This window comes from Sipha flava, unplaced genomic scaffold (assembly GCF_003268045.1).
Source record: "Sipha flava isolate LNK unplaced genomic scaffold, YSA_version1 277_pilon_pilon, whole genome shotgun sequence".
Taxonomy (NCBI): Eukaryota; Metazoa; Arthropoda; class Insecta; order Hemiptera; family Aphididae; genus Sipha; species Sipha flava.
Genome location: NW_020272943.1, coordinates 336,243 through 363,019, shown reverse-complemented (window position 1 = coordinate 363,019; position 26,777 = coordinate 336,243). Strand labels below are relative to the sequence as shown.

Genomic DNA, 26,777 nt, shown 5'->3' with positions numbered 1-26,777 from the left:
GTTTCTTAAATCGTTCTCATCAAGATTCAACACATTGTTTTGATATGATTCGTGTGTATGATTCGGCTTGTAAAAACACGTTTGCGTGTTGCTCTTAATAACGATGAACAGTTATTGTATGATTTAAAAAACGATATTTTTTTATTTAACCTAATTTAACATAAAGATAAACATTTATTTTCACGGGTAATTCATCTAGTATAATATTTAGTTGAATATTGAACCCTCGGCAGTTCATACAAATTACGGAAATTATTCGAGAGTCATCACAACTTCATAACGCAGATATTTTGATTATAAAAAGAAGCTTATCATGACAATTATTAATTTGATGTTTTTTTTTTTTCTAAGGAAAACTTATTTTAAAACATATTTTTAGTATAAATTTAAAATGTATTCCTTATTTGTATACGTTTAATAACCAAGTGAGTACTTTACTTTACAAATAAAAAATAATTTATGCTTTAAAATTAGTTTATATTATTTGATTAACTGTTATATATTATTTTTAATTATTTATTACACAACACCATTAAGTATCGGTGAAGAAATAGGTCAAATATTTATCATGTTATGATATATCTTAATTTTGAAATAATGTTTGAAAAACAAAAATTTATGTAAATACTATGTTAGATTGGTTAAAATTAAATTTATACTTAGTAAATGTCTACACTATAATTAATACCAAATCAAGATTAAAAAAATAATAAACGACTAAACATGCACAGATGATCCAAAGGATTGACTTAAACTAACAAATATAAGTTGGAGATACACCCACTTGAATATGCATGATTGCTAGCTATGAATATACATGAGATAATTTTGGAACATGGAAATAATTCATTACAAAAATAATAAAATAAAAAGTCATTTTTGTACAGTACATTTTTATGAAAGTATAAAAATGTAATTAAAACTAAAAAATGTTTGTTCTTATTTATCTGAGTAAAATATAAACAAAAAGAAAAAAACCATAATTTATGTTCTTATTATTTTAGGAGATATCACAATGGGCACTCTCTTTAGCGTTCAAAACTAAGAAAGAACAACCATAAGGAGTTTCTCTTGAAATTAGTTAAATTTGGTCTTACATTAAATTGAAACTTGAAACGTTTTGGATGGTTCATAAGAAGGGTTCCATTTATTACAGTCGCTATAGAATATCCCGGAATCAGTTATTAAACTAATATTTATTATATTTTGGATTAAATTAATTAACAGTTGAAAAATAATTGAAAAAAAAAATAAACATAATATTATTATTTATTCGAACAGACATTTCGATAAAGATGGGAAAGCGTTATAATCAAGTTATAATACGATGACTTTTTCTTCGAAAATGAACAATTTTCCGATATATAATATTCCAATTGTATATTAAACTATACAAAGTTATTATAAGTTTCTTTTGTAGGAATAAAAATCTTATAAAATTAATTACTCAAGATTTGTTTTAGAATTTAATAACATGACTATAATCAAACTACGGTATTTAATAAACATTTTCATCGAGATTAATTTTGTACAAAGTCAGAAAAGAAAAAATATACCCAGCAAAATCATTCAGATTAACTTATCGATAAAGCGAACTTTATTCAAACCCGGAATATAAAATATTAAAAAAAGTGTATAAAAAATGAAGGCGATTTACTACAAAATATATATAATAAATATTACTATATGTTTTTAATAAACGATATTGTTTTATAAAAGGAATAACTAATAAATCTTTTAGTTTTTTCAAAACAAAAAAAAAAAAAAAAATAACACAAAAGAGAAAAATCTTAGTTTAAATGATACTTAGTCATGCTTTTATTATCATTGAAAATTACATTCTCATGATTTTTTAAAATTTTGAATAAAAAACTAAAATCCAAACTGAATATTATTGAAAACCCGTTTTAAAGTCGCACTTTAATTTAATACTAATACTAATTAAAACATATTTGTATGTGTGTGTGTGTCGAAAAGAAATTATCATTTTAACATATGCATCATTAACTATATTATCTGTGAGATATTTTATGTATACATACAAATATATATATATATATATATTTTTTTTTTTATTAGAAATAGGCTTCAACATCGTAGGTTATTAGCCTAAATTAATTTAGATACAAATGCTAGAATAAATGAAAAAAGGAAAATAAATTAATTAGATTAAATAATAAATTATAGGTATTGTAACTTAGAGACTAAAGAAAGTTTTTACAATATTAGAGTTTGTTAATGTAATCGATTTTGGTTAGAAATGAAATAATTTTACTGGTGTTCTTTTCATTGAGGGTTTCATTGTTCGGTGGTATAGCGAGTTTGGTTCTTATGTCCCGATACTTCATATAAACTTGGATGATGTGGTGGACTGAAAGATCGGTGTGGCATTTGTCACAAATGGGTGGGAGATTTTTGCTGATGAGGAATGAATGGGTTGCAAAGGTGTGTCCGATCCTACATCTGATGATAGCAATTTCTTGTCGACTGGTGAGGTAGTGAGGGGAGACCCATTTTTTTGTATCTTTCTTCATTTTTTTAAGTTTATTGGTCGGTGAAATCGCATCCCAATAATTTTGCCACTTAGTGTATATCTTGGATTTGATGGAAGATTTGATGTTATTAGTAGGTAAGTTGGAGATTTTGTGGTAGGGAATGATTCTGGTTGCAAGATCAGCTGCCTTGTCAGCCATTTTGTTGCCAGTTATATCAACGTGTTATGGTACCCACATAAATTCTTTGTATTTTTTGAGAGTATATAGAGAATTTTGTAATATTTTTACAGTCGTTTTGGTGTTTTGTTCACTGCAGTATATATGAAAGTCGTCGACGAATAGGAAGTGTTTCGTGGGTTTAGGTATATTGGTGAAAATATCATTGATGGCCAATAAAAACATTGTGACACTAATAACTGATCCTTGAGGGAGTCCGTTTTTTGTTTGGTGAATATTTGATAGTTCTGCGTGAGCTATGACTTGAATTGTTCGGGTTTTTAGGAAATTTTGCAGGACTAGGAACATTTTACCGTTTATGCCACTATTTTATATGAGTTTGAGGACTGTAGTTCTCCATACCATATCATATGCTTTTTCTAAATCCAGGGATAAAAGTATAAGATGTTGTTTTTGATTTTTCGCATTACAAATATCGAGAGTGGAGAATGCGTTAATGGTAGAGTAGTTTTTGCGGAAGCTACATTGTTCCTTGGTTAGTAAATAAGATATTTCTAAGTGCCAGATTAGTCGTTTATTGACAATTTTTTCCATTATTTTAGTTATCGTATTAATAAGAGATCTATAATTGATAATATAAAAATTGTTTTTTTTTTAGGTTTAGGAATTAGGATTATGATCGCATTGTATAACAGATCAGGATATAGGCATTTTTCCCAAATAATGTTGAAAATTTGGAGAAGAAGATCATGACCTATTGAAGGCAGGTTTTGGATACAGGTTTTACATACTATATTTTAAAAAAAAAGAATCCCGTTTTGGCCGGGGCTTTTACTTTTACATTCTGATAAGGCATTTAGGAGTTCTTTTTTGCTAAAAGGTGTATTTAGGTGGTTATCTTGATGTTGGATATTAATTTAAAGTTCATTTCTGAAAATATCTTCAGCAGTATTTTTGAAGTTTATAGCCTCGGGATTGTAGTTTGAGCAATGGTTCGTTATGGATACTAGGTTGATCGGCATGTCACGAAGATTTTGTAATATGGTATCGCTGTATAGGTCCCAATTTGAATTATTGAGTCGCTACCGGGAGGTTGGGTGTATCTTGGGCGATTCATTTAGGATATTAATAGATATTGGCCAATGGTCACTGGAGCTGTATTCTGTAAGAACTTTCCATTCGGTTTTGGGGGCGAAAGCACTATTAGATATTGTGAGGTCAATAACCGAGAAGGAGTTATGAGCTGCATTGTGGCATGGATATTCACCAGTGTTGAGTAGCGTTATTTGTTCATTTTCTACAAATTTTTCGATCGTTTTACCTCTAGTGTTGTTAGATCTCCAGATTTGGTTTCGGCTATTGAAATCTCCGAGAAATAAGAAAGGTTTTGGTAGTTGTTTAATAATATGGTTGAGATCATTGAGTAATAAATTAGTGCTGTCGGGTAGATAAATATTACAACGACAAACAGGATTTTTGAGTTGTATGGAAACAGCAATAACTTCGAGTGGTGATTGGATTTTAATTTTGTTGCTGTCAATGAGGTTATTTACAAATATTTCGATATCACCACTTGCTCTAAAATTTGTCTGGTGATTTTTAAGGTAGCTTTTGTAACCCCGTATGGAAGAGGTAGCATTGGGTTTGAGGTTGGTTTCTTGAAAACAAAAGGCTATGGGTTGTATAAGCAATTTGACTCGGTGAATATCGGGATGGTGTTTTTGAAGGCCATTTATATTCCACTGAATGATCGAGCCCATGTTAGTTTGAAAAAGATATTTTGTAGAATAGGATTATGAATAAGTTAAATGTATATAATAGTATATTAAAGTGATTTGAACGATTTTTTTTTGGTTGGTAGTGTTTGAAAGATAAGGTTTGAAAATTTTGTTAGACGTGTTTTTAATGCTTTGTCACTTTGCTATTGGTCGAATTTCGTCTATTAAATCCATTAGAGAAGATATATCAATATTTGTATCTTCGCACAGTGAGTGGATGTTAATAGTATATTTGTAAAATTATCCAAGATGTATTTAAATTGAAGATATGATATTGGTAAGGTTTAATTTTAAACAGCAACTCAATTGGGTTATGTTTTTTCTCCGTTTTTGTGTTGGATTTGCATGATGAGTTTGAGCGGGAACGCATTTTAGTTTTCTTTGTGACATTTTCTATAGGACTGATGTTTGACGCAGAAGGAAGAATATTGGGATATTTTAAAGAGGAAGAATCAGAAAGTGGTCTTTTAGGAGTTTCATTTTGAGTAGTAGTTATAGTAGATGAGAGTTGTATGGATTCGGCAGTGTGTGAAAGTATATTACTGGGAGTCGGTCTCGTGTTGATGGGGTTTTCTTTCTTGTTTTAATCAGGGTATTGAGGTGAATGAGAAGAGTCGAGATTTTCAAAGGTATTATTACTTATATCTGTATTATCAGTTTGCGTTTCAGGTTGACGGAAAGTTTTCTCTTTATCATCTTCTGATAAAATTTGGTTTTGTGCTATCGTGTTTTTGCAATACGAAGAAGTATGTCCGGTACGTTTACATAAGTAGCATGTTAACGTATCATCGGTCAAAAAGATACGGTACTCGGTGTTGTCAAAATTTATTATTATAGAGTTAAGTAGTTTTGAAATATCTTCTTGTTTAACATATGTTTGCCTTTTCAAACTGATAATATGGGATAGATTTTCGAATATAAAACCTGCTTTAAGGAAAGTTATTGGTATGATAGGGTTAATTCCTATAGTGTTCAATGCGTCGATAATATATAGATGTGGTATGATGGGTGAAACATTTGAGAAGATTATTCGCTTTGATTGGTTTTCAAGTTTGCGGATAGGTATGTATGATTATTAACTGTAATCGTAGGACAATTGTTTATTATTTCATCAACAATTTCTTTGCTGGCGAGATAAATGCAAAAACGATTATTGGATATTCTAGATGCAAATTTTATGTTTATTGGATTAGTGATTATGCTTAGAGCATTTATATAATCAATTTGTGGTGTGCCATCAATAGTATTAAAAACTATCGCTTGGTCTTTTTTTGGAAAAGTGAAATTGGCGGTGGTTTCAGCGAATGTTTTTTTTTTGTGGGGTCGTTGTCTTGATTATTAGTGTTTTTTGATGTAATTGCGTTTGAAGTTTGCATATTGGAGTTAGGTGTGGTTTGGGATGGTGTGTTGGTTTGATTTTTTGAGGTATTTTTTGGTTGGATAGATAATTTGGAATTACATGAGTTTGGTTTAGTAGTAATTGTATTTAGTCTATAAGATAAATTTGTATTTGAACGTTTTAAGAACATGTGTTTGTGGGCCTTATCGGCCATAGTGGCGAGTTTTTGCGTACGCCGTACGATAAGACTATATAATAACGACGACATTACAAAGTAAAAATATACATTACCAATCGTCTAATCGGACCGGATAATCACTGTACACCAATGACTTGCTATCGGAAGCGATAAAATGGAACGCGGTATTACACGTGTGGTGTCTACGGTGTCCAAACACGTACTGATATATATATATTTATATTCAATGTATATTCAATGTCGTATCGACGATGGTAACAAAATACTTATTTTTAACAAATTTTTAATTTGCAAAAAAAAATAGAACTACCTTCGCTTACGTAGACATTAACCGTGTCGGGTTCAGTGTTAGGTGCCGTGCATGTGTAATTTCCCAACGCCGACGGAGATGCCCCTCGAATAAACAACCTACTCTGTATGGTATTGTCGGGTTGTATGACTTCAGTAGTCACCGAAATGGGACCCGGATCGTCTTTCTTGTTGTTCGGAATATTATAAATTGGAATTCCATTATGAACCCAAACAACGTTTCTTGTTAATAAAGAACCCTGAAAAAAAAATCAAAATCGAATTAAACAATTAATGTTATATATTATTATACATATGTTATGTTATATATGTTAACTCCATTAAGACAATTATTCCATCCAATTTCTTTGGGTTCCAAGTCATATCGGTATACACGGGAACGAATTCGCCGACAATCTGGCGAAATCAACGTTTAATTTAATATGTCCCTCTTTCACCCAACTTCCTCGTACTGATTTTATTCCAATTTTACGGCGTCATATATCTAACCTCTGACATACATACTGGTCAAACCTCCCAGCTGAGTTTGCCACCAGATACAAAAACATCGTACCAAATGTTCTCAACAAAACATGGTTTTACAACCTCAATTTACCAAGATCAAGTATCATACAATTCAATCGCCTACGTTCTGGTCACACTTTACTACCTGCTCACGCATACAAATTAGGATTAAACGATTCCCTATTTTGTACTCTACATTCCCACGAAAGTGTTTGCGATCTCCCTCACCTCCTTTTTGACTGTCCTTCTCTGCACGTGAAAAGCGTTATTTTGTTTAATTCTCTTATATAAATCAATGTTCCTCTCAATCTAGCTTTTATCCTCAACCCCAACTCGGAAATAGTTGTTGATATAATTATTAATTTTATTTTGGAGGCTGGTTTCTCTATATGATTACCCTTAAGACATTTTTTGTTTTTAACTCTTTGCATGTATTTTAATATTGTTTTGTTATCTGTTATATTATTCTAAATAATTTTTAAGCTGTAATAGTTATACTAAAAGCTATTATTATATTAAATATATTTTTTTCTTTTTCTTACCATACATATTTTCCTTTTTTGAAAAAAAAAATAATATCTTAAACCTTCAGCCGAAGTTTTAATAAAATATTATGTGATTATTTATTAAGATCTGAACTTTAATTTATATAATTAAATATTATTTCAATAAAACAAATATTAATAATAAATAAAAAAACAACATAATTATATAAAAATATTTTGAACAGAAAATATATCTAGAACAACCAATATGGTCTATTTTAATGGTAAACCTTCATTTTGTGGCATCTAATTATTTTCGAATACATTTTGGAGGTTGTTTTATTTATACTATCATCTCATTATTTTGTGTAGGTGCACTATAATAGTTAAAATAAGTATATTTAGCTATATAAAGATTACTTTTGTTCATAAAAATATAACTATGAACATGAAATCAACATATTTAGATTAGAATAAATCATAAATATATTTTATTAGCTTATGTGTCGAGTTAATGCCATATATTTTGATCACAGTTGAAATCAGTTGGAAATCCATTACAGACAAGTTGTACGCAACTTTACACGGTAGTTGTTTAAGAAGTTTTGCATACCTATTTAAAATGCTTAATGTTGACATAAATTATTGTCTCATTGTAGTATACTGACTAATTTTTCGAATTTAAGTGATATTTATTTTTATTTTTATTAAGAACTCTCAGTATAAACTATTATAGTTTAACAATTACAGATTGATACATGATAATATATATATATAGCTAAACGAATAAATAGTGAAATATTTAAATGTAACAATAAAAAAAACAGAAGAACTACATATACTGTTGATACAAATAATAATAATAATAATAATATGAAATTAATGAACAAAATAATCTATAATAATTATAATGATTAGAGAGTAGATAAGATTAAATTTAAATTGTTTAAAACAGCCATTAATAACTTAATTAACGGAAACAAAATATTTGAGATTTCACTAATACGTGTATTTAAATTAACCGATAATTCGGCTGGTGGTTGATTGGTTATGGCACATTAGCGTAAGTACGAGTTTAGTTGGAACTGCAGGGGTTCTCAGACTGCATGGGTTTAGTAGGCCTAGAAAAGGAGGTTGAATGTCTTCCTCCTTTTTGGAAAGAAGCGGTGTGTTTTTTGTAGACTGGGCATTCTTTATACGAAGTGGTATGAAAGTGACATGTTAATATATTAATTTTTGTCATCCAGGAATACGGCTATTATTTTTACTATATGGCACGTGTTTAATACAACGATTAAAAATTTCAAAATCGTGATGAAACTCAATGTAATAAATATAACCAATTTTATATAATGGAGCAATACGAGTTCAAAGCTTGTAGGTATACTGAATATTTGTAATTCTGTTAAACTTATTTTATTAACTGTAATATATTTATAAGACAAAAACATTTTGATCGTGCACGAAAAAAAAAAAATCGAATCAAACAATCCTTTAAGAACAATAAAGTACTTAACAATGTAAAGCAATCGTAGTACAAAGAAAAATACAATATATTATTTGTTTTTTTATAAATTTGTTTACAACTACCTATTGTTCAAAGTTCAATCGCTTTAATAGTATATATGCGATATTTCTAAACTTTTATAATTTGAAACTTTAAATACATTTCTACTCTAAAATATTTCAAACTGGACCGCACGTTTTGTTACATAAAGCATAGCGAAATGTGTTGAATATTAAATCCTTAACGGAGAAATATATCATTTAAAATATTAATAGAATACATTTCTATGCATTATGCATGTGAATGTACGTATTGGACAAATTTGATTAAACATAAACTATGTACAGTCGTCCAGTAGAATCTGTTTATAATAGCAAATAGGATTTAAAGAACTAAAACTGTAGGTTAAAATGGCTGCTAAAATGGCTAAACTTGTATATTGTATGTACCGATAAGTACCAGTAATCAGAACGTTCACATAACGGCTACACGGATCTTATGACGGGTTCCAGGCGGCGGTGATCAATAGAGCATGCACTATTGCACGGGAAACAACCAGTGGCGAGGCAAGTGGTATATTAACTGAGGCACAATACATATTTTTAGACCCCCCCATCTCTAAAAAAAAAAACTATTATCAAGTGCTAACATTTTTTTTAGTATTTACACAATTTTAGTTATCTAATTGTATCAATGAATCATAATACAAAAATTACAAAATGTAACTTTCAAAATAGAGATAATTTTACCTCCCCCAAAATTGGACGAGGTCAATTGCCCGTTTGGGACCTATGTGCACCACGCCACAGGAGAGCAAGACATATGTGTGACTTCCGCGAGTCTCCACGTACTAGTCGACGCAGCCAGACGAGTTTTGCGTTTTTCACGTCTCCCTCCGTATGGTCACCAATGTTTTTCGATGAAAATATCTTGATTACTTTCGATACTTTTGATTCGGTAAATCAAAAGTCGAAAAGCAATTCGGAACATATCTACTGGAGAACAAAGTGATCGTGATTTAAATGCAAGGGGACGGGAGGAAAGAAGCCGTTTGTGTCGTTTCAAAAACAGTAGATGGATCCGGTATTTTATGTTTTGTTTTTCGCTTATTACGAGGCGAAAGGTCTCAAAACAGTGACAGCTTCTTCTACGTCCATTTCGATCGATTGTACGAATTGCTACGATGAACGACTGGCGACCCGACGACCGTCGCGCGTCGGTTGGCTGCTGATGAAAACTGGATACTCAATATTTCAGCTGCCATAGCCTGGCTTCCTAGTGCGTTATCGCCCTGATTGTTTAGTTTTTTCATAATTTTCCTAATACATTACATGGCTTTGAATAACGTAAATGCGAAAATAAATATTGAAAACATAGAGAAAAAAAATATAGTATGATTTTCATACAAACGGAGTACGAGCTAATACTATTGATTATTTTTAATAATCCATGCAAATTAATTGTTATTTTTTGTAATATATAACGTATAAATGTACTAACACCACATATACGCTATGTTCGGATAATCGTGTGATCAAGTTTTATATACATCTTTTTTAACAATTTTGTTGTAATAACTGTCGATTGTTATGATCATTTTTGATTAGTCTTTTAAATGTGATTACAAACAGTTTCTACTGTGTATATATAACGATTTATTTAGTAGCAATGAAAAAGGTTATTTGGTTTTTGTACCGTGAAAATTAAAACTAATAAATAAATGAATAATGTGTGAACTCGTGGAGTCATACTGCAGTTTGTACCGTTATGTAAACGACTATAAACCATCCATAACGATTACCATCTTTAAGCAATGATAAACTATAGTACTCATACGTCCAGTCCCGTTGTGTTCATAATCTTTTTAATTACACCTACGATTATTATTTGCAAACGTGTACACTTTTGATGGGCTACTGATGAACGTTAATGCAGTTTCGATAAAATAAATTAGCATGTCCGACACGAAACGCATTAGCCAAGAAATAAGTCGTAATTTAATCATTAATGTATGTAGGTACATGAGGTAAGATTGCCTTTACCACTTACGGCATCCGACACCGAACGCGCGTCGGATCGCAATGTTTTAAGCAAACAACGTGACAACCTAACGCCGCGCCAATTTCGCGTGTTCAAAAACATCAATCTTTGAAAAGTCTTTACCGTTCGGTCGAGCCGTAACGCTGCGCCCGCAGTATTCCATTTTCGTTTGCGTTGCGCTACGCGCGTTGTACCGAAAATCGGTCTTACAATACACGATTTGCAAACAGTTTCCACCTAAAATAGGATCACTATACGTGCACCGGACGCACAGCAGCAGGCTCGGTGTGAACAAATCATCATCCATTAGAAACGATGTTTTCAAGCGATTTTCCGCATTCGTGAACAGGATTGTTAGCGGTTCATCTTCACTGACGGTCGTCATTGCTCTGCGTTATTGCAATTTAAACGTAGAACATCAAAAATCAATAAAAAACAAGTAAGGTCGATGAAAAAATCTTGGTCAGAAATTGCATAGCAATACCACTCTAAGAGCTGTATCGATTTAAGCAATAAGTGGCGTTTAACACACGTTGTACGAGAGTGATTACGAATAATTTGTATTCGTCGCTACCGCATTTCCTCGCGTTTATTTGTCGTCTCTAAGAATAGCACACGAATCCAGTCGATCAAATTATAATGTCAGTCACGTCACGGTTTCCGAAATTAATACGGCGTACATAATTTATTTTTATTTATTTAAATTCAATATCGGAAAAGATTATTGGGACTTCCTGGGAGAAGCTCTATATCTTAGTTTACAGATACTCTTGGCAATATAAACTTAAAACTTAAATAAACATTAGACGGCAACGATTACTCATCGATCATTTCTGTACAGACTACAGGTAATATGTGTTTTAATTAATTATGGAATATGTTTTTAGTTTCAGTTACATCGTATTTATATTATAAACCTGTCACTGATATACCACCATGTATGCAATACATTTGGGACGTAAGAGAGTTTATAGAATATTTTACTATAGTATTATTTTAGTCACACCATTTACATATTTTTAGTTGCAACATAGTTCAAGATGATTTAAATATGGATAAAATATATTTACTTTCTTTATAATTTGACATGCGAAAAGTACAGAATTTTAAACATTCGTAAAAGAAAAAAAGAAAAATCTTAACGAAATGGTATTTGATAATTAAAAAAAAAAAAAAAAAAAAAGAATAAGCTAAAAAGAAAATTTATCACACATATCCCGTTATCATCACTAAAAATATGCTACCAATTAGGTTTTATCGTAAACGTATCGTGTTAACCAAGGGAATCCAAAGGCCGCAAAGAGAAAATTCATTTTTGACGCATCAGATGGTAGTTAACATAAATTATTACAAGACCGCTTCATTTATCCCCCTGTATAATAATTAATCAAAAGTCACTTCGACTTCAGATAGAGATAGTAACCGTGAAACCGCGATGTTGGCCAAGTTGCAACGATAACGTCGAATATTGGCAATTGATGATTGTGTTAACTGTTTTTGAAATTTGATCGGGAGGAAGATGTCTCTTGCCAAACATCACTATTGATCAAATATCCCACAATCGACAGTTACACATAGTATTAATCCGAATGAAATAAATTTAAAAAAAAATCAGCAGAGTTTTTCATTTCTATTCGATTGTTATTCTAACAAATATTTTGTTTGAGAAGGAAGACATGATATTTAGCATCTAAAAATGAATTTTAATTAAATCTAAAACGAATGTAATACAAGTTTATTTAATTTATTGAATTTGTGACTCGTTTAAATAAATTTATTTAGGTAAAAACTAAAATGTTGGATAAATCGATCGAAAAAGCGTAATGTAAAAAATACTTATATCTTAAAAATATTGAATACTCGCTCAAATAATATTGTATGATTTGGGTAAATTAATTTACAGATATTTACTGATTTATTTAATCAATTAATAAAGTGAACGAAAAAAAAGTTTCTACCTTCGAGTATATACGTAATAATGAAAATGAAAAACTTTTTCAAACTAAAACTGTTGTTGCCAAATGTATGAATGTTCAGTTAGTTCTTACTTTCCGATTTAATTTATACTTTGAATTTTATATTTTTACTTAAAAATAATACTATATGAATAAAATCTTTACACAAAATTTAATCAGAAGTTTTAAAGAAAAAAATGTGATTTATTTTTAAAACAATATTTTTATATTATACTAATATCCATCTACAAGATTTTTTTTTACAAAATATACTGAACATTTAATTAAAAACAATTCAAATTAGCAGTTCTCAATAGAATATGATAAAAGTGTATATAAGAAAAAAGAATAACTTATGCAAGAAAAATATATTTAAATAAAGTTGATTCATTTAAAAATGAGAAAAAAATTGAAAAAATATTATTCTCCATATTGTGTAAAATCATAATTATTAATATAATAAATATATGATATTTGATTTTAATATTAGTTTTAATTTACATAGGAACCTAACTAAAAACAATTTATAGCTCTACCATATTATAAGACTAATAAAATATACATATGTTGATTATTTATATTTGAACTCGTTCAAATATATATATGTATATATTACGAGCAATATGGAATACTAGGTTATGTACACATTGCTCGGGCAATTTGAACCTCCAATATAAATAAATAATTACAAAATGCAAAGTGTCTTGAAAAACAAGAAAATTAAATTGCTTAATCGTAAATATAGATTAATGTATATATAATTTTGCCTGGTTGTATCGGTATTACTATTTATTTTATCAATATGATGTAGGAAAACAATGGATATAACATAGAATAATATAAATATATAATATAAGATTATATTTATTTAAAGTAAGATATTTCTAACTTGTGATATGGTGCACCGGAGCTTCCGGCACCCAGATCTGCTGATAAGTACAAGTAAAGTTTATGGTATCGCGTAATTTAATTGGGTATATAATATATTTGGTACATAAAAGGGTTCACTGTTCCGGGCCCGTCGGAAGGGTTGAGCAAGGGGGCGGTATCGGGCCTGAATAGGCGCGACCAGTTTACGATTCGAGCGCGTGTTATTGTCACGAATTATGACAAGGCTCGGGGAAAGGGTGTACGACCGGCCGTGGACTTTCTATGGGCCATGGATGGGCAATTCATGTAACTAGATGGCCAATTTTTAGAAAATTAAAATTCAGCGGGCCAAAGTATAGGAAAAAAAAAAGTCATTCAAATATGAATTTTAATTAGTATTTATATACACCAAAATAATGAATTCAACACACACGACGACACGACACAAACGATACAAAGAAACTGATATAGTTAAACAGTTTGGTAAAAGCTGTACGTATACAAACATATGACATTTAGACATTTAACAATTACTATATCGATAAGATAGAGATGATAAACTTTAAAATTGTATGATGTAATTTGAATACATAGCACGGGCCAGATAGAAAAGGCTTGCTGGGCCGCCAATCGCCCACCCCTGTTATAGGCGAATGCTTGTACAAACGCGTTGGGTGGATATAAGGTACGGTCCTGTAAAGGGCTGTTTTTAGTCTCGTTGGACTATTGCAACAGGTCGAGGGGTGCCGTGTGTAATGCTGCCGGTACCCGAAGCCGTGAACGTTTACTTCCAGTAACGTTCGATGTTGTCGCGATTTCGTTTGCACGTCGTTGTCTTTACACGAGGCAATTTTATTCACCGTGAAATTATTGTATTTTGTACTTACGCGTACAGAATTAGCAGAACAATTTATTTTTGAAGCGCAAAATACTCGGAAGAGGAAGTGGGTTCGTGATTGGATTAGCAAAGTAGAAAAATAATGGTACTCTGCCTTGCTATTGAATTGGCTGAAGAGGATTTATCTGCTTGCAGAAATACTACGAGTTATCACGGACCGGTAATACAATTGATATCGAAAAATAATAGTGACTGGTAATAGTGAATAATCACTGATTACCTAGGAACCGTCGATGATACACGGATCTACGATTTTTAATTGCGAGTGGGTCACGCGATCAGCATAATCAAGCGTTCCGAGCGAGTAGAATTTAACAAGCTCAATTATATTTGCCGCGACTATTCATAACTACGACATGAATAACTCCCAGCGAATACGTTGTCAGACGAAGTGATTTTACTCGCTGGTACGTAGTCGCAGCAAGTAGTCATCTCATGTGACAGGGGCTTAAAGAGGGTCTCTACACAATTCATTAAATCGGATCAATAATTGGTGCAATACTCATATTCCTTAAATTTCTCAGTATTATTGCCCAATATTCAGTTATAGTAAAAAATATTCACTGGCTATTTCACTTAAGTTTTTCTGGTAGTAGTTTGATTTTTGATTCGAATAATCTTTAACTATTTATTTCCAAAGCACTAGTGAATACTGATACAACTGAATGGTTGTAAGATAAAATGTCCTATTTTGATTGACATAATTAACTCGTTTTGCTCGAGTATAGAAATATCAGATTGTCAAAATATAAATCTAATTCAATATTACAAGAATATATAAATAACAATAAAGTTACGCATATATATATGATGAGTTACAACATAAATACTCATTATGATTATCACAAGAAGTATTTGATATCACAAAATGTGTATATATGCCAGTAAAAACTATAATATACTAAATATTATTTTGTATTACACAATATCATATCTGCACGGACAATAATAATAATTTGTATATTGAGTGGTAAATTTCCAAATCTGTTCGATTTCTTCAATACATAGTACAACCATTCAATATCTATTCTCTACAATATCACTTATCGTGTAATGTTATTGATCACGTATGTTTCGCTTAGATGAAGTTATGAATAAGTATGATTTATTTCTGACTTCACTTAGAAGTTATGAAATATACCATAAGTTTTTTTTTTCCATTGGCATTATTTGAGAGAGTGAGTAGCATCAAAAGTTTTAGTCGACAGCATTTTAATTGACTTATGTTTACTCGAATAGGTTATAATATAACGTAATCTGTTCTATTTTATCGAGGTCAATTTTTTTTATTTCATTTATAAGAACAAATAATACCATAACAATTTGCTTCTACAATTAATTATGAGTTATTGAAATGTTCTATGTAAAAATCTTAGCTCAGAACAGTTTTAAAAATGATTTATAATTGCATTAAAATGCATTAAAATAAATATGTCCGACAGAAAAAAGACTTACAGTTGGTATCAGTATATTACCGGTTTTTCCTAACGTGGATTTGACTATTGAATTGTTATACTAATAAAAAGGCAAAGAAATTGTGCACTATATATATCGCATACAATCACTGACCTAATACATAACAAGTTTTTAACGATGTTTATGCAGTAACTTCTGAAGTTATCCGATAAGAAGTTTTCACAATTCCAATTCCATTGAAATTTTAAAATGGCACCAACTATGAAAAGGAACTATATATAATTAATGTTTACCATAAGAAATTTACGATATTAGAGATTTTTATTATACCTAATAGGAAATCCAGATATATATATATATATATATATATATATATATATATATTACATGCTTAAGCTATAATGAACACTAGTTATTATAATGTAGAATATAAAAGTCCTAGATCGATGCTGAAATTTTATCGAAACTGTTACCTAAGCTTCGAATAGTGTAATAAGATACAAATTGTATTAATTGGTTATTTTGAGCGCTATTTGTTTATTATTTTTAAATGTTATATTATAATATTGTTATAGACTTGAAAATAATGTTTTTATATACATATAAAATATAGAGTTTAATTTTTGCTATGGAATGTTGAAATTTCTAAACGACGTAAAATCTAGAACCGAGAAGTGTTTTAAAATAATCCACAGTTGGCATTGAATATTTTTCATAATTTCAACTTAACCTCGACTTAATGAAAAAAAAATATTCTGTATAATCAAATTGTTTTTTTTCTATATATTTGTTATAAATGACATTAGATGACGATTAAAAATTCATTAATCTGAGCCGACGGTGACGTTTCTGTCACTTGGAATCGCATCACTTTATAATTTATAGATGACATTTTAGTTTATGGCTTTTGACTTTTGACTTTGACCAGTCATCAAGTCAACCATTTATTATTATTCAATATTTTTGTTTATATTTATTTAATGGTTCACTATAATACATCCATCAGTACTTCGGCAACGGTTAATATTCTGATAATATTACTACTACTGTATTTACAAAACTTTTGGAATACCTCTTCTTCAATTTTCGTTCTTTTTTTTTCTTTCGATTTTTCGACGATAATCCACAACTATAATAGATTTATAGAATTGTCGGACTTTATGAATCGTGAAAAGACGAAAGAACTTAAGAGAACCACTACTGAAACCTAAGGGATTTCATTACGTTATATTGTTTGCAGTAAACCAATCACACGTGATTCCAATGGCAAATTAATTGCTTGGAAACAAGGCATTTTGTATTTAGTCCATACTGCAAACCTGTCTATTCAAATACAATATAATTTGTATCAGATTTTTTTTCTCATTCAAATACCGTAGCTGTTTTTCGATAATACAATAATCGTTTTATTCCATATCATTGATTATGAGTCATAATTTATTGCCTATATCAGTAGATTATATGTTTCATTTAAAGACACTAATATATAATACTATTTTTATTTTTTTAATAGACTTTGTATAAAATATTCAAACATTTTTGTGCGCAGATTTGGTAAACATAAAAATTGATAAGGATCAAGACTTCCAGAAATGTATTATTTATTTATATGGTATTAATATATATTTGAATAGAAACTATTGTTTGAGAGCCAACGGGACTCATTAAAAAAAAATACTTATATACTTATGTTGATTTTAAATTATTTTAATATATTTTTATTTCCATAGAGGCAACAGCTATAATAAATTATCAATTGTTATGTTGATTGCTTAAAAATGTGTGTTTTAAAATACAATGGATAATTTTAAACTTACATATATTTTATATATAACTATTTTGAGAATAAATTACTATATAGTTAGCCTCTAATGATTCTTATCATAATTGTATTTAATATAAAATCATAAATCCATAATAATAAAGTTGATTCAATTCTGTACGCAAATTTAATATTAAATTAATAATTTATCCAAAAGTAGAATATGAAAAATATGTTAAGGTTTCAATATAAATCCGATATAATAACTTTTACTAGCCATTGTAAATAACGTAAAGAAAAAAAAATGAATATGGATAATTCAACATTTTACACCACTTAACAGCGATTTGATTTTGGATGAGTTCAAAGTCCAATGTGGAGTTTTTCATCTACATATAAGTGTATTACGCATACTATTAACTTCAAAATATAGGTTCCTATGATTTAATATTTATGGATAAAAGTATCATTTATAAAATTGACCATATTATTTTTATCAAACAACGAATTTAAATTATATTTTTTAATCAATTATACAAATACATGTTGGTATATATATATTATTCGAAAATCTCCCAACTAAGATTACTGATTTATATTTTATTAATGTATTTAAAATGATAAAGGTAATAAATGATTGTAATTAAAAATATAGATTATGTAATATATTCTTAAAATGGATAACCATTTTTAAAATTAAAATCTGTGGATCTCCTTCGCAATGGACACGTACACGATATTACATACGGTATTACAGTTATAACTAATGAAATATTATGAGTAACTGATTGGTAGTTATCATTAAAAGACGTTTCTTATTTTCGCAACTTTATATTTATAACTTAATTGCCAGAAATCTCAAAAAAAAATGGTTATCTTTACGAATGTATAAGCGATCTAATTATTTCTCACAATTCACACATTATTTATCATGGTTAGATATACTCGTATTTGTCCAAATAATTTGGTTTTAAAAAAAAAAAATATTTTTCTCCTTAATTATTTATATTCAGAGTTTAGCTCTCGTAATTGAAATTTTAGAAAGATATCTGAACATTTTAAGAATACTGAAGCTATTTTAATATTACAAACTTCTAAATTAGAAGAAAAAAAATGAAACGGAATTTTAGGCTGAAATGTTTTTAAAAAAATTAGTCAATTAAAAATTAAATTTTATTGTAATTATAAAACTATAAACAATATTTATTTAAGAACAACATAATATAAATTTTTTTAAACAGAAACAATTCAGATTATAATATTTATTCCTATTTAAAATATGTTTATTTTTTTAAACCACGATTTAGTTTTTCAACTCACAATTATTTTTTCTCTTCGATAAAATTATAAATGTAAAAGCTTTTTACTCAACTGAATAGAAAAAAATATGAAATTATAAATTATTACATATGAACTGGTCATGAATTATTTAAATTAACTAAGAAAATATGCAAGTGAATTGAAATATAAAATACATTAAATCGAAATATTTACATGAAAAATTTAATATCAATCGAGAATTCAAATTGTTTTTTCAACTTTAAACTACCGCGTATATATTTTAAGACGTTTTTGTTTTGACGAAACTTATAATTTTTTCGGAAAAATTAAAATATGCTAATGTCATTATTTAAAAATAACTTTGTATTATCTTGTGTCAGAAATACAATTTATATCCAATAGAGTTTGAAAAATTATGAGCCAGTAAGCGTGAGATAATGATTCGATTATAAAATATAAACGTGATATATTACTGAGAATACTGTACATGATTAGCAGGAGTTTTTTTCGTTACATGTAAACACAAAGTTTATTAAAACGAAAAAAGTCATTATACATTTATAATGAAGAAACATAAATAAAAATTACCTAAATAGAGTATATCGTAGTATATTTATAAATGGAAAATTATTGTTCATTCTAATGATACCTTAAAAATGAAATTTACATGCCAAATATCATGTTTAACGTACTCAAAGTTAATGATTTAACAATATAAGCTTTAATGAGTAACCACTGTATAACTGTATATTACTATTAAAACAATCAAAATATTTCTTAATCCAAAAATGAATAATAAAATTCTGGTGTCAACCAAGTGGTGATAAAACGAGTGGCTAATGTTGATCATATTTTAATCTCTCATTGTTCATTCCATTGAAATTCTCACACGTTTCGTGCACCGATATGGCGAAGAATTAAATTAATAGGGTTTTAGTATAGTATGTGGTAGTCCTTCGGGAATATGCCTATCAAAAAATTGTTGATCTTGTTATTAATTTTCGTTAAAATAAGTTGATACTTCAAAGCTACTATTGTCGATGGAAAATATTATTAATTTTAAATACTTTTTAAATTACTGTTTAATGTAAACTAACCAGATCAAAATACAAAAATTAAAATAAATTGTGATCTCTAATGATTTTGGTACTATTAAAATGAATAATAAATTGATTTGTTATTTTTTAATAAATTCAATTCAAGGATTTTGCTAATAATGAGTTCTATTTGTCTTAAAAAAAACTAATGGTTGTGCCTAATGTTAGAAATATATGAGATTTATGTGAACTTTATAAAGATTTCAATGATAATTTTAAAATTAAAATTTGAAATCAAGGGGGTAGGAATACAATGCCATTATATGGGACATTGAGTACAATCAAACATATGATTTTAAAACAAAAAATAAAATCAATCAAACATGTTTTAAGAGTATTCGGTACACTATGTTCGATTGATAAATAAACCTACACTTCTTTATGGTATTTTCAGTCATATAATACCGTACATATATTCTCAAACTTCAATTGTTACCATAAGTTATAATATTATGTCCTGCAAAAACCATCTACGGTCTGTCTAAACTTTTGAAATCAATGGAATAATAAAATAAAAGTTTTCCATCTACCAACAATGATATATAAATCCCTAAATTAATACAATATACTTCAGTAACGTTTATTTTTTTTCTTATGCTTTTTATTGTAATAAATGTATTAAAATCTATTGCAAAATCAATAATCTTATTGATTGTTTGAATATAGTTTTTTTATCATAGTTCTGAATCATTTTTAGACAATGATAAAAATTGTTATATAATAATAATTGTTATTATTCAATTTCAATGGTTATGACAGCTCGTGGCATTGATCACCTACCACATACGTATTAATTGGTATTATAATGTTATTATCTTTGCGTATTTTTATTTTATTTTAATTAGTAAATTATTTTCTTTTGTAATTGATAACAAATTATCAATTATTTAACACTTCTATTGTCATATTTAACAAGTGATAAAATTAAGTAGTTAATTTTAAATTAATTATTTAATATTATTTTATATTAATTTTATATTATTTAATATATTTTTTTAATTTCAATTTTTATAAGCTTTTCAGTTATATAGTTATATATATATATGTATATTTATAAAGTTCTTCAAACATCCATTTGCTAACAATTGACTAGTTAAGGCAATAAATAAGTTTTCCTACACTGCACAGTGACTGGTAGCATTTTAATTTCTGATTTATGACCAAAAAGCACTAACACTGGCATCATAACACCGACTGTAACACGATAATATATATTTTTATCAAAGTAGATGAGTGTAAAATATATTACATTTTTCCTTTAAGTAAAAATGTTCATTGACTACACTTAACCAAATTATGGATCATATATTTTTAATTTGCTATAACATGAAATATTATCATTGGTCTAAATTTAATGACAAAATTTAAACTAAAAGATATTTCTTGGGAAATCAATTATACCATCGAGATAATTCGTAGTGTTTGTTAAGGTACGATTGAATATAATATAAGACAAAGTTCGCTGTAATCTCAAATAAGAAGAAACATCAGTCAAACTCTTATTTATTTTGAACTAACGTTACACCCATATACGAAGTCGAAATATGTAAATAATTATCGATTTGTAAGGCTTATTGAAATAAAACCAGCAAGATTTAAGATTTTTTTTGAATATGTGAATTTTTATTTTAACAATGATTTTCACAAAAAAAAAACATAATATTATAATAATATGCAGCATTAATTTATTTGTGTATTTCAATGATTTATAAAATATCAATATGATAATAAGAATTTAGATAGAGATGTATTATCGACGATCTCTATTTGGTACTTTTATTCGACACAATTATTTAAAATGTTTAAGTAATTCAACGTTGACAGTTATTGCGGTCATAATATATTTGAACGACTTAAATTTTATATATGTAGGTATACGAGATAAAAACATAATACTAAAAATCTTATTGAACCGTGTACAGTCGTTAAACACGAACTTAGCAATCAATGTCTGTACAAGATAGGACTAGAAACATGCATCTTCTGAGGAAGTCGAACTTTTGTGGTAATAATTTAAATCGAAGCAGAATGGTGGATAATACGTATGAGCAACTTATCAGCGCTATCAACCACAATTGAAAATCCCTAACATCAATGCATACATACTTACAAATACTCTGATCGAGTATTCGAGATCACTGGGCTGTTTAAAAATAATGCAAGCCCAACTATTTAATTTATTTTTCTCTTATCTTTACTTCACGCTATTCAAATATTGTGTAAAATATAATTGTATTCTTGATATTTTATTAAATCGAAATTAACCATGGGCGAGAAAATATATTTTATGTACAAAAAGATATTCATATTCTATATAAATACATGCAACATTTTATTGAATATTTTTCTAAAGAATGATTTTAAACAACGAATTTTGGATTCATTGAGAGTTATATATGTGAGAAATGAAACAGCAAAAATGTAATTATTCACATATTGAAAAATTCTTATTGAATCTAATAATTGGTTTCTTCATTTTGAAACACATTTTAGTTAGATTTAAAATAAATTGATAAATTAACGTCCAAAGTCAATCAGACCTTGAACTAATCTTTAAATATTTAGATTTATTCCATTGTCAAAAACTTATCGTATAAGATATTCCATTTAGTTACAAAAAAAAAGTTCATAAAAATATCAATCTAATATTTTATTTCCTTAGTTTCTATGCAACTGAAAATATTATAAGTATAATATTAGATTGATATTTTTATGGTTTATTTTTCGGAAATATTTTTGAAACTATTCAAAAAAATTTTATTGGCCATGTTAGACCATATATTAAATAGTTACTTATTACTATGAAAAAATATGAATACATTATTAATAAGGTACCTACCGTAAAATGTAGGTTGGGAAAAAAATGCTTGTTCTTCGAAAAAACCCTATTATCGACTCATTTGTGTAATATAACGAGTCCTAAAAAATATGATACTCTTCGTATGGTTATTACGGCTAATTTAATATTATTATTTTTATTTTTTAATAGTATGTGATGTATTTACTGTATTATAAGCTTTCTATTACACGAATATAATTTATGGTCGAAAACCGTCGAACAAGTATTTAACATTTTTATTCAAATGACATGGATGAACATTGAAATAAATCATAGAGAAATATCGTATGATCACGATGTTGATGAATGATGAAAAATATAGTTGCAGTTGTTCGAATCACAAGGACATCATGTACAGCGTATTTGGTTAAAAGTTATTTTGTGCTCGATGTGATTTTAAAAATAGAACTAATAACATGTTAGCGGATATCGCATTAATCATTATTTGTTACTTATGAGTTTATATGGCATAAATGTGCAAGTTTTTAAAAAAAGAGAAACTCCCCGCGTTATCTCGTGTTCCATAAATCAATTCTATACTTATGTTGACATTGCGTTTCATGCACGGTATATCTGCTTGGTTCCAGTAATTATTAACAAGGTAAAAAAGGGATATATATATATATATACAGTGTTATTATAATATAAATATACGATGACGTTAAAATAAGCGTAAAGATAAAAAATAATAAAACGGTAACAAATATTACTCAATATTGAAATAAATAAATAAGTGCTTATCCTGGAGTATTATTATACTTGTAATGTAGGACCAGTTTCAAACTAAAAGTGCATTATCAAATACCTCATTAGTCGCCATTAGTTGCCCCTCCCCCTTATGGTCTAGTTTTCTTATTGTTATTTATTTATTATTTGTAATACACTAGCTAAATACGTAAATGTGAATATTTGTGTGAAGTTTGTACCCCTCCCATATAAAATGGTCTAGGAAAGCCACTGTTACAAATATTATAATACTCCGGGCTAAGCATTTATTTATTTATTTATTTTTTAATTAATTTCTGTATAAAAACTATTTATTGCTATATTAATTTACGAGTATTAGCCATTTAATAATTTTTAAATAATAGTGTATTATCGTTATCACTAATCAGAAAATCAATAACTAAAAAAATATTTATACATTCAATTTTTACTATGAAGATTAACTAATATTCGAGAAAGCGCAGGACCAAGGGGATTTCTTACCATAAGATCAATATGCTAACAGTTTTATGATAAAAAATGTATATAAATGAATTTTATAATAATTTTGTGTATAAATACAAGACCCGAAGACTGGTATAAAATAATATAATACAGTAAATTAAAATGTGTAAAACGCGGTGATATGAAAAATCTGCTAGCGATTGAAGCTCAGTGCTTGTAAGCTGCTACCTAGAAGAAATATAACCATGTGTATTGCGACATTCTATACATTTTATATTGAAAGAGAAACTTCTGAATAAATGGTTATCTTCTTTGATTTTTTTTATTTTCTTATTAAAAACTTTGTGTTCAATATATTTTATATGTCAACAAAATCTAACACCTGATGAAAACATTATTTATAGTGATTTACAATGTGTTAACAGTTCACTATACAACAGACCTATGTTTTGAACAACATACATTTTATTTTTTTGTTATTTACATTTTTAAATTTAAAAATACACGAGCAGGCACAATTGACATTTTCTGTTAAAAATGTCTAGGTAACCAAATTATCATTGGGAATGTATAATGTTATTTTAATCTGAATTTGAGAAAATTTCCAATCATGATTCATTTTTATTGATTCGAATTTTTATGGTGGAATAAATTACTCATTTTAATACTATTCAACTTTCTTTTTATTTTTTATTTAAATATATATTTTTGCTGATAAAAGCAAATAAAGACAAACACTATTTTATTGTATTTCAACAGATGTGTGTAATTACAATTTTATTTATTAACTCACACACCTCTATTCCATCAGCGAAAACAACTATTTTTATCGATTTTTCCATTGTATTTTTAAACGTTTTCTATAACAGTTAAATTTAGAATAAAAATGTTGATTGGATTATATAGACTATAACCGTATCCTGCAAAATGTTCACCATAAATTTATACGTTTTATCATTAACTGTAGAAATAAACCATCATCCTTTGTAAAAGAAAATTATATATATAGAAAGGAAGAAAGATTAATCTACAATTAAATTGTATCCTATGATAGGTATTAGAGAGAACAAAGTTGACTTTAGCCATTGCGTTTGTACTTTATATAAAATATTGATTTTCAGAAACCTTGTTATAATTAAATATAGACAAATATTTGAAATATCAAGTTTCAAATCGGCTTCTAATGAACCTAACACAAATAATTCAAACGTATAAAATACTATAAAATCATATGAAATTCAACAGTTATTGTAGGTTAAACAAACTATTGGAAATCCATCATACCTTTTAGATTTGATCGAGATTTCCACTGATAGCGTGACACTATAACTACAAAATATTCAACTTAAAGAACACCAAAATCTAAAAGATTTTACATTCTGTTAATACAATAGTATACATACGTTTATTTGAGAATGTTTATTTTGATGTTTTTCCGTTCAACTTTTGAATTGTTTTTTTTTTCGAAACTCAACTCGTATATTTATTTACCGTTTAGAAATAATATTTGGGTAATAATATTATTGCCAGGGTGTATTAAAAAAAATGCTCCATATTTATATAAGAAGTCAAGTTTGTAGTTTCTAGACATATGTACAAAAGCACAATTCATGCATTACACACTATTAACAATGTAAACTTTTACACAAAAAAAAATATTGTGATCAATAATTTTCTATTTTTTTAATATTTTCATTGCAAATTAATTTTGTACAGTATTCATATTTGAATTTATGATTGCTATACACTATATAATTTCGTTTTAAGCCTGATTCACACCTATCCGGCACGGCACAGTACTGGACTGAAACGTAACGGCACCGTTAATTCACACCTGTTAACGGCAGAATACCGGACTGAAACGTAACGGCATATTAGCATTCAAGTGTTAGAATTTTGTAATTTGTTTTGAATTTTTTTAGTAGGTGTTGATACCTTGTAATAAGAATGAAACAAAAAATAATATGAGCATAGTAATAAATTGATATTAAGATCCTTGAATAAATTCAATGAGTGGATTAAAATGTTGTATTTTTGATAAACAAACGCGAGGATTACAAATTATACTTTAAAAGGAATGTAGAAAATCTAAATATTTTCATTTCTAAATAAAATTATGTAAATTTTAATATTTTTTCACCGATATTTGTCGGTTTCTACATTCACACTGCACCGACACTACACGTACAGACACAGACCGGCACGAACCGGACCGTCAAAACATTATTTTGAATGATGGTTAGTCGGTCCGGTCGGTGCTGGTCTGTGCTGGTACGGTGACGTACTCACCGATGTGAATTATCTCATATAAACTAATAATACCTACAATGTTTTATCGTGCCGTTACGTGCTGTGCTATGTCGTGCCGTGCAGGACAGGTGTGAATCAGGCTTAAACCGTTTTATAACGTGAAATACAAGTAATCAATTTCATTGTAAATACCTAGGTGAATAGATGATTGTGTTTACAACGTCTAAAACAGGGTTTTTTTTCTTAATATTTACTATATATTCAAATACAAAAAAAAAAAAAAGGATTTTATATAGCAAAACATACAAAAACATACATTAGACATAAAAAGTAATACTTATCTAAAAGGCAATTTAAATGCCAAAAATTGTTTTATATACAGTATGTCCCATGAGTCCCGTATCAC

General features: G+C 28.2%; 1 protein-coding gene across 1 annotated transcript in view; it reads right to left on the bottom strand.

Moving 5' to 3' along the window:
* LOC112685449 overlaps positions 1 to 26,777 on the bottom strand; it is a 328,545-nt gene that overhangs the window by 60,325 nt on the left and 241,443 nt on the right. The window contains exon 7 of the mRNA XM_025557345.1: positions 6,299 to 6,536. Within this exon, the coding sequence (XP_025413130.1) occupies positions 6,299 to 6,536 (238 nt within the window). The remainder of the gene's footprint in view (positions 1 to 6,298; positions 6,537 to 26,777) is intronic.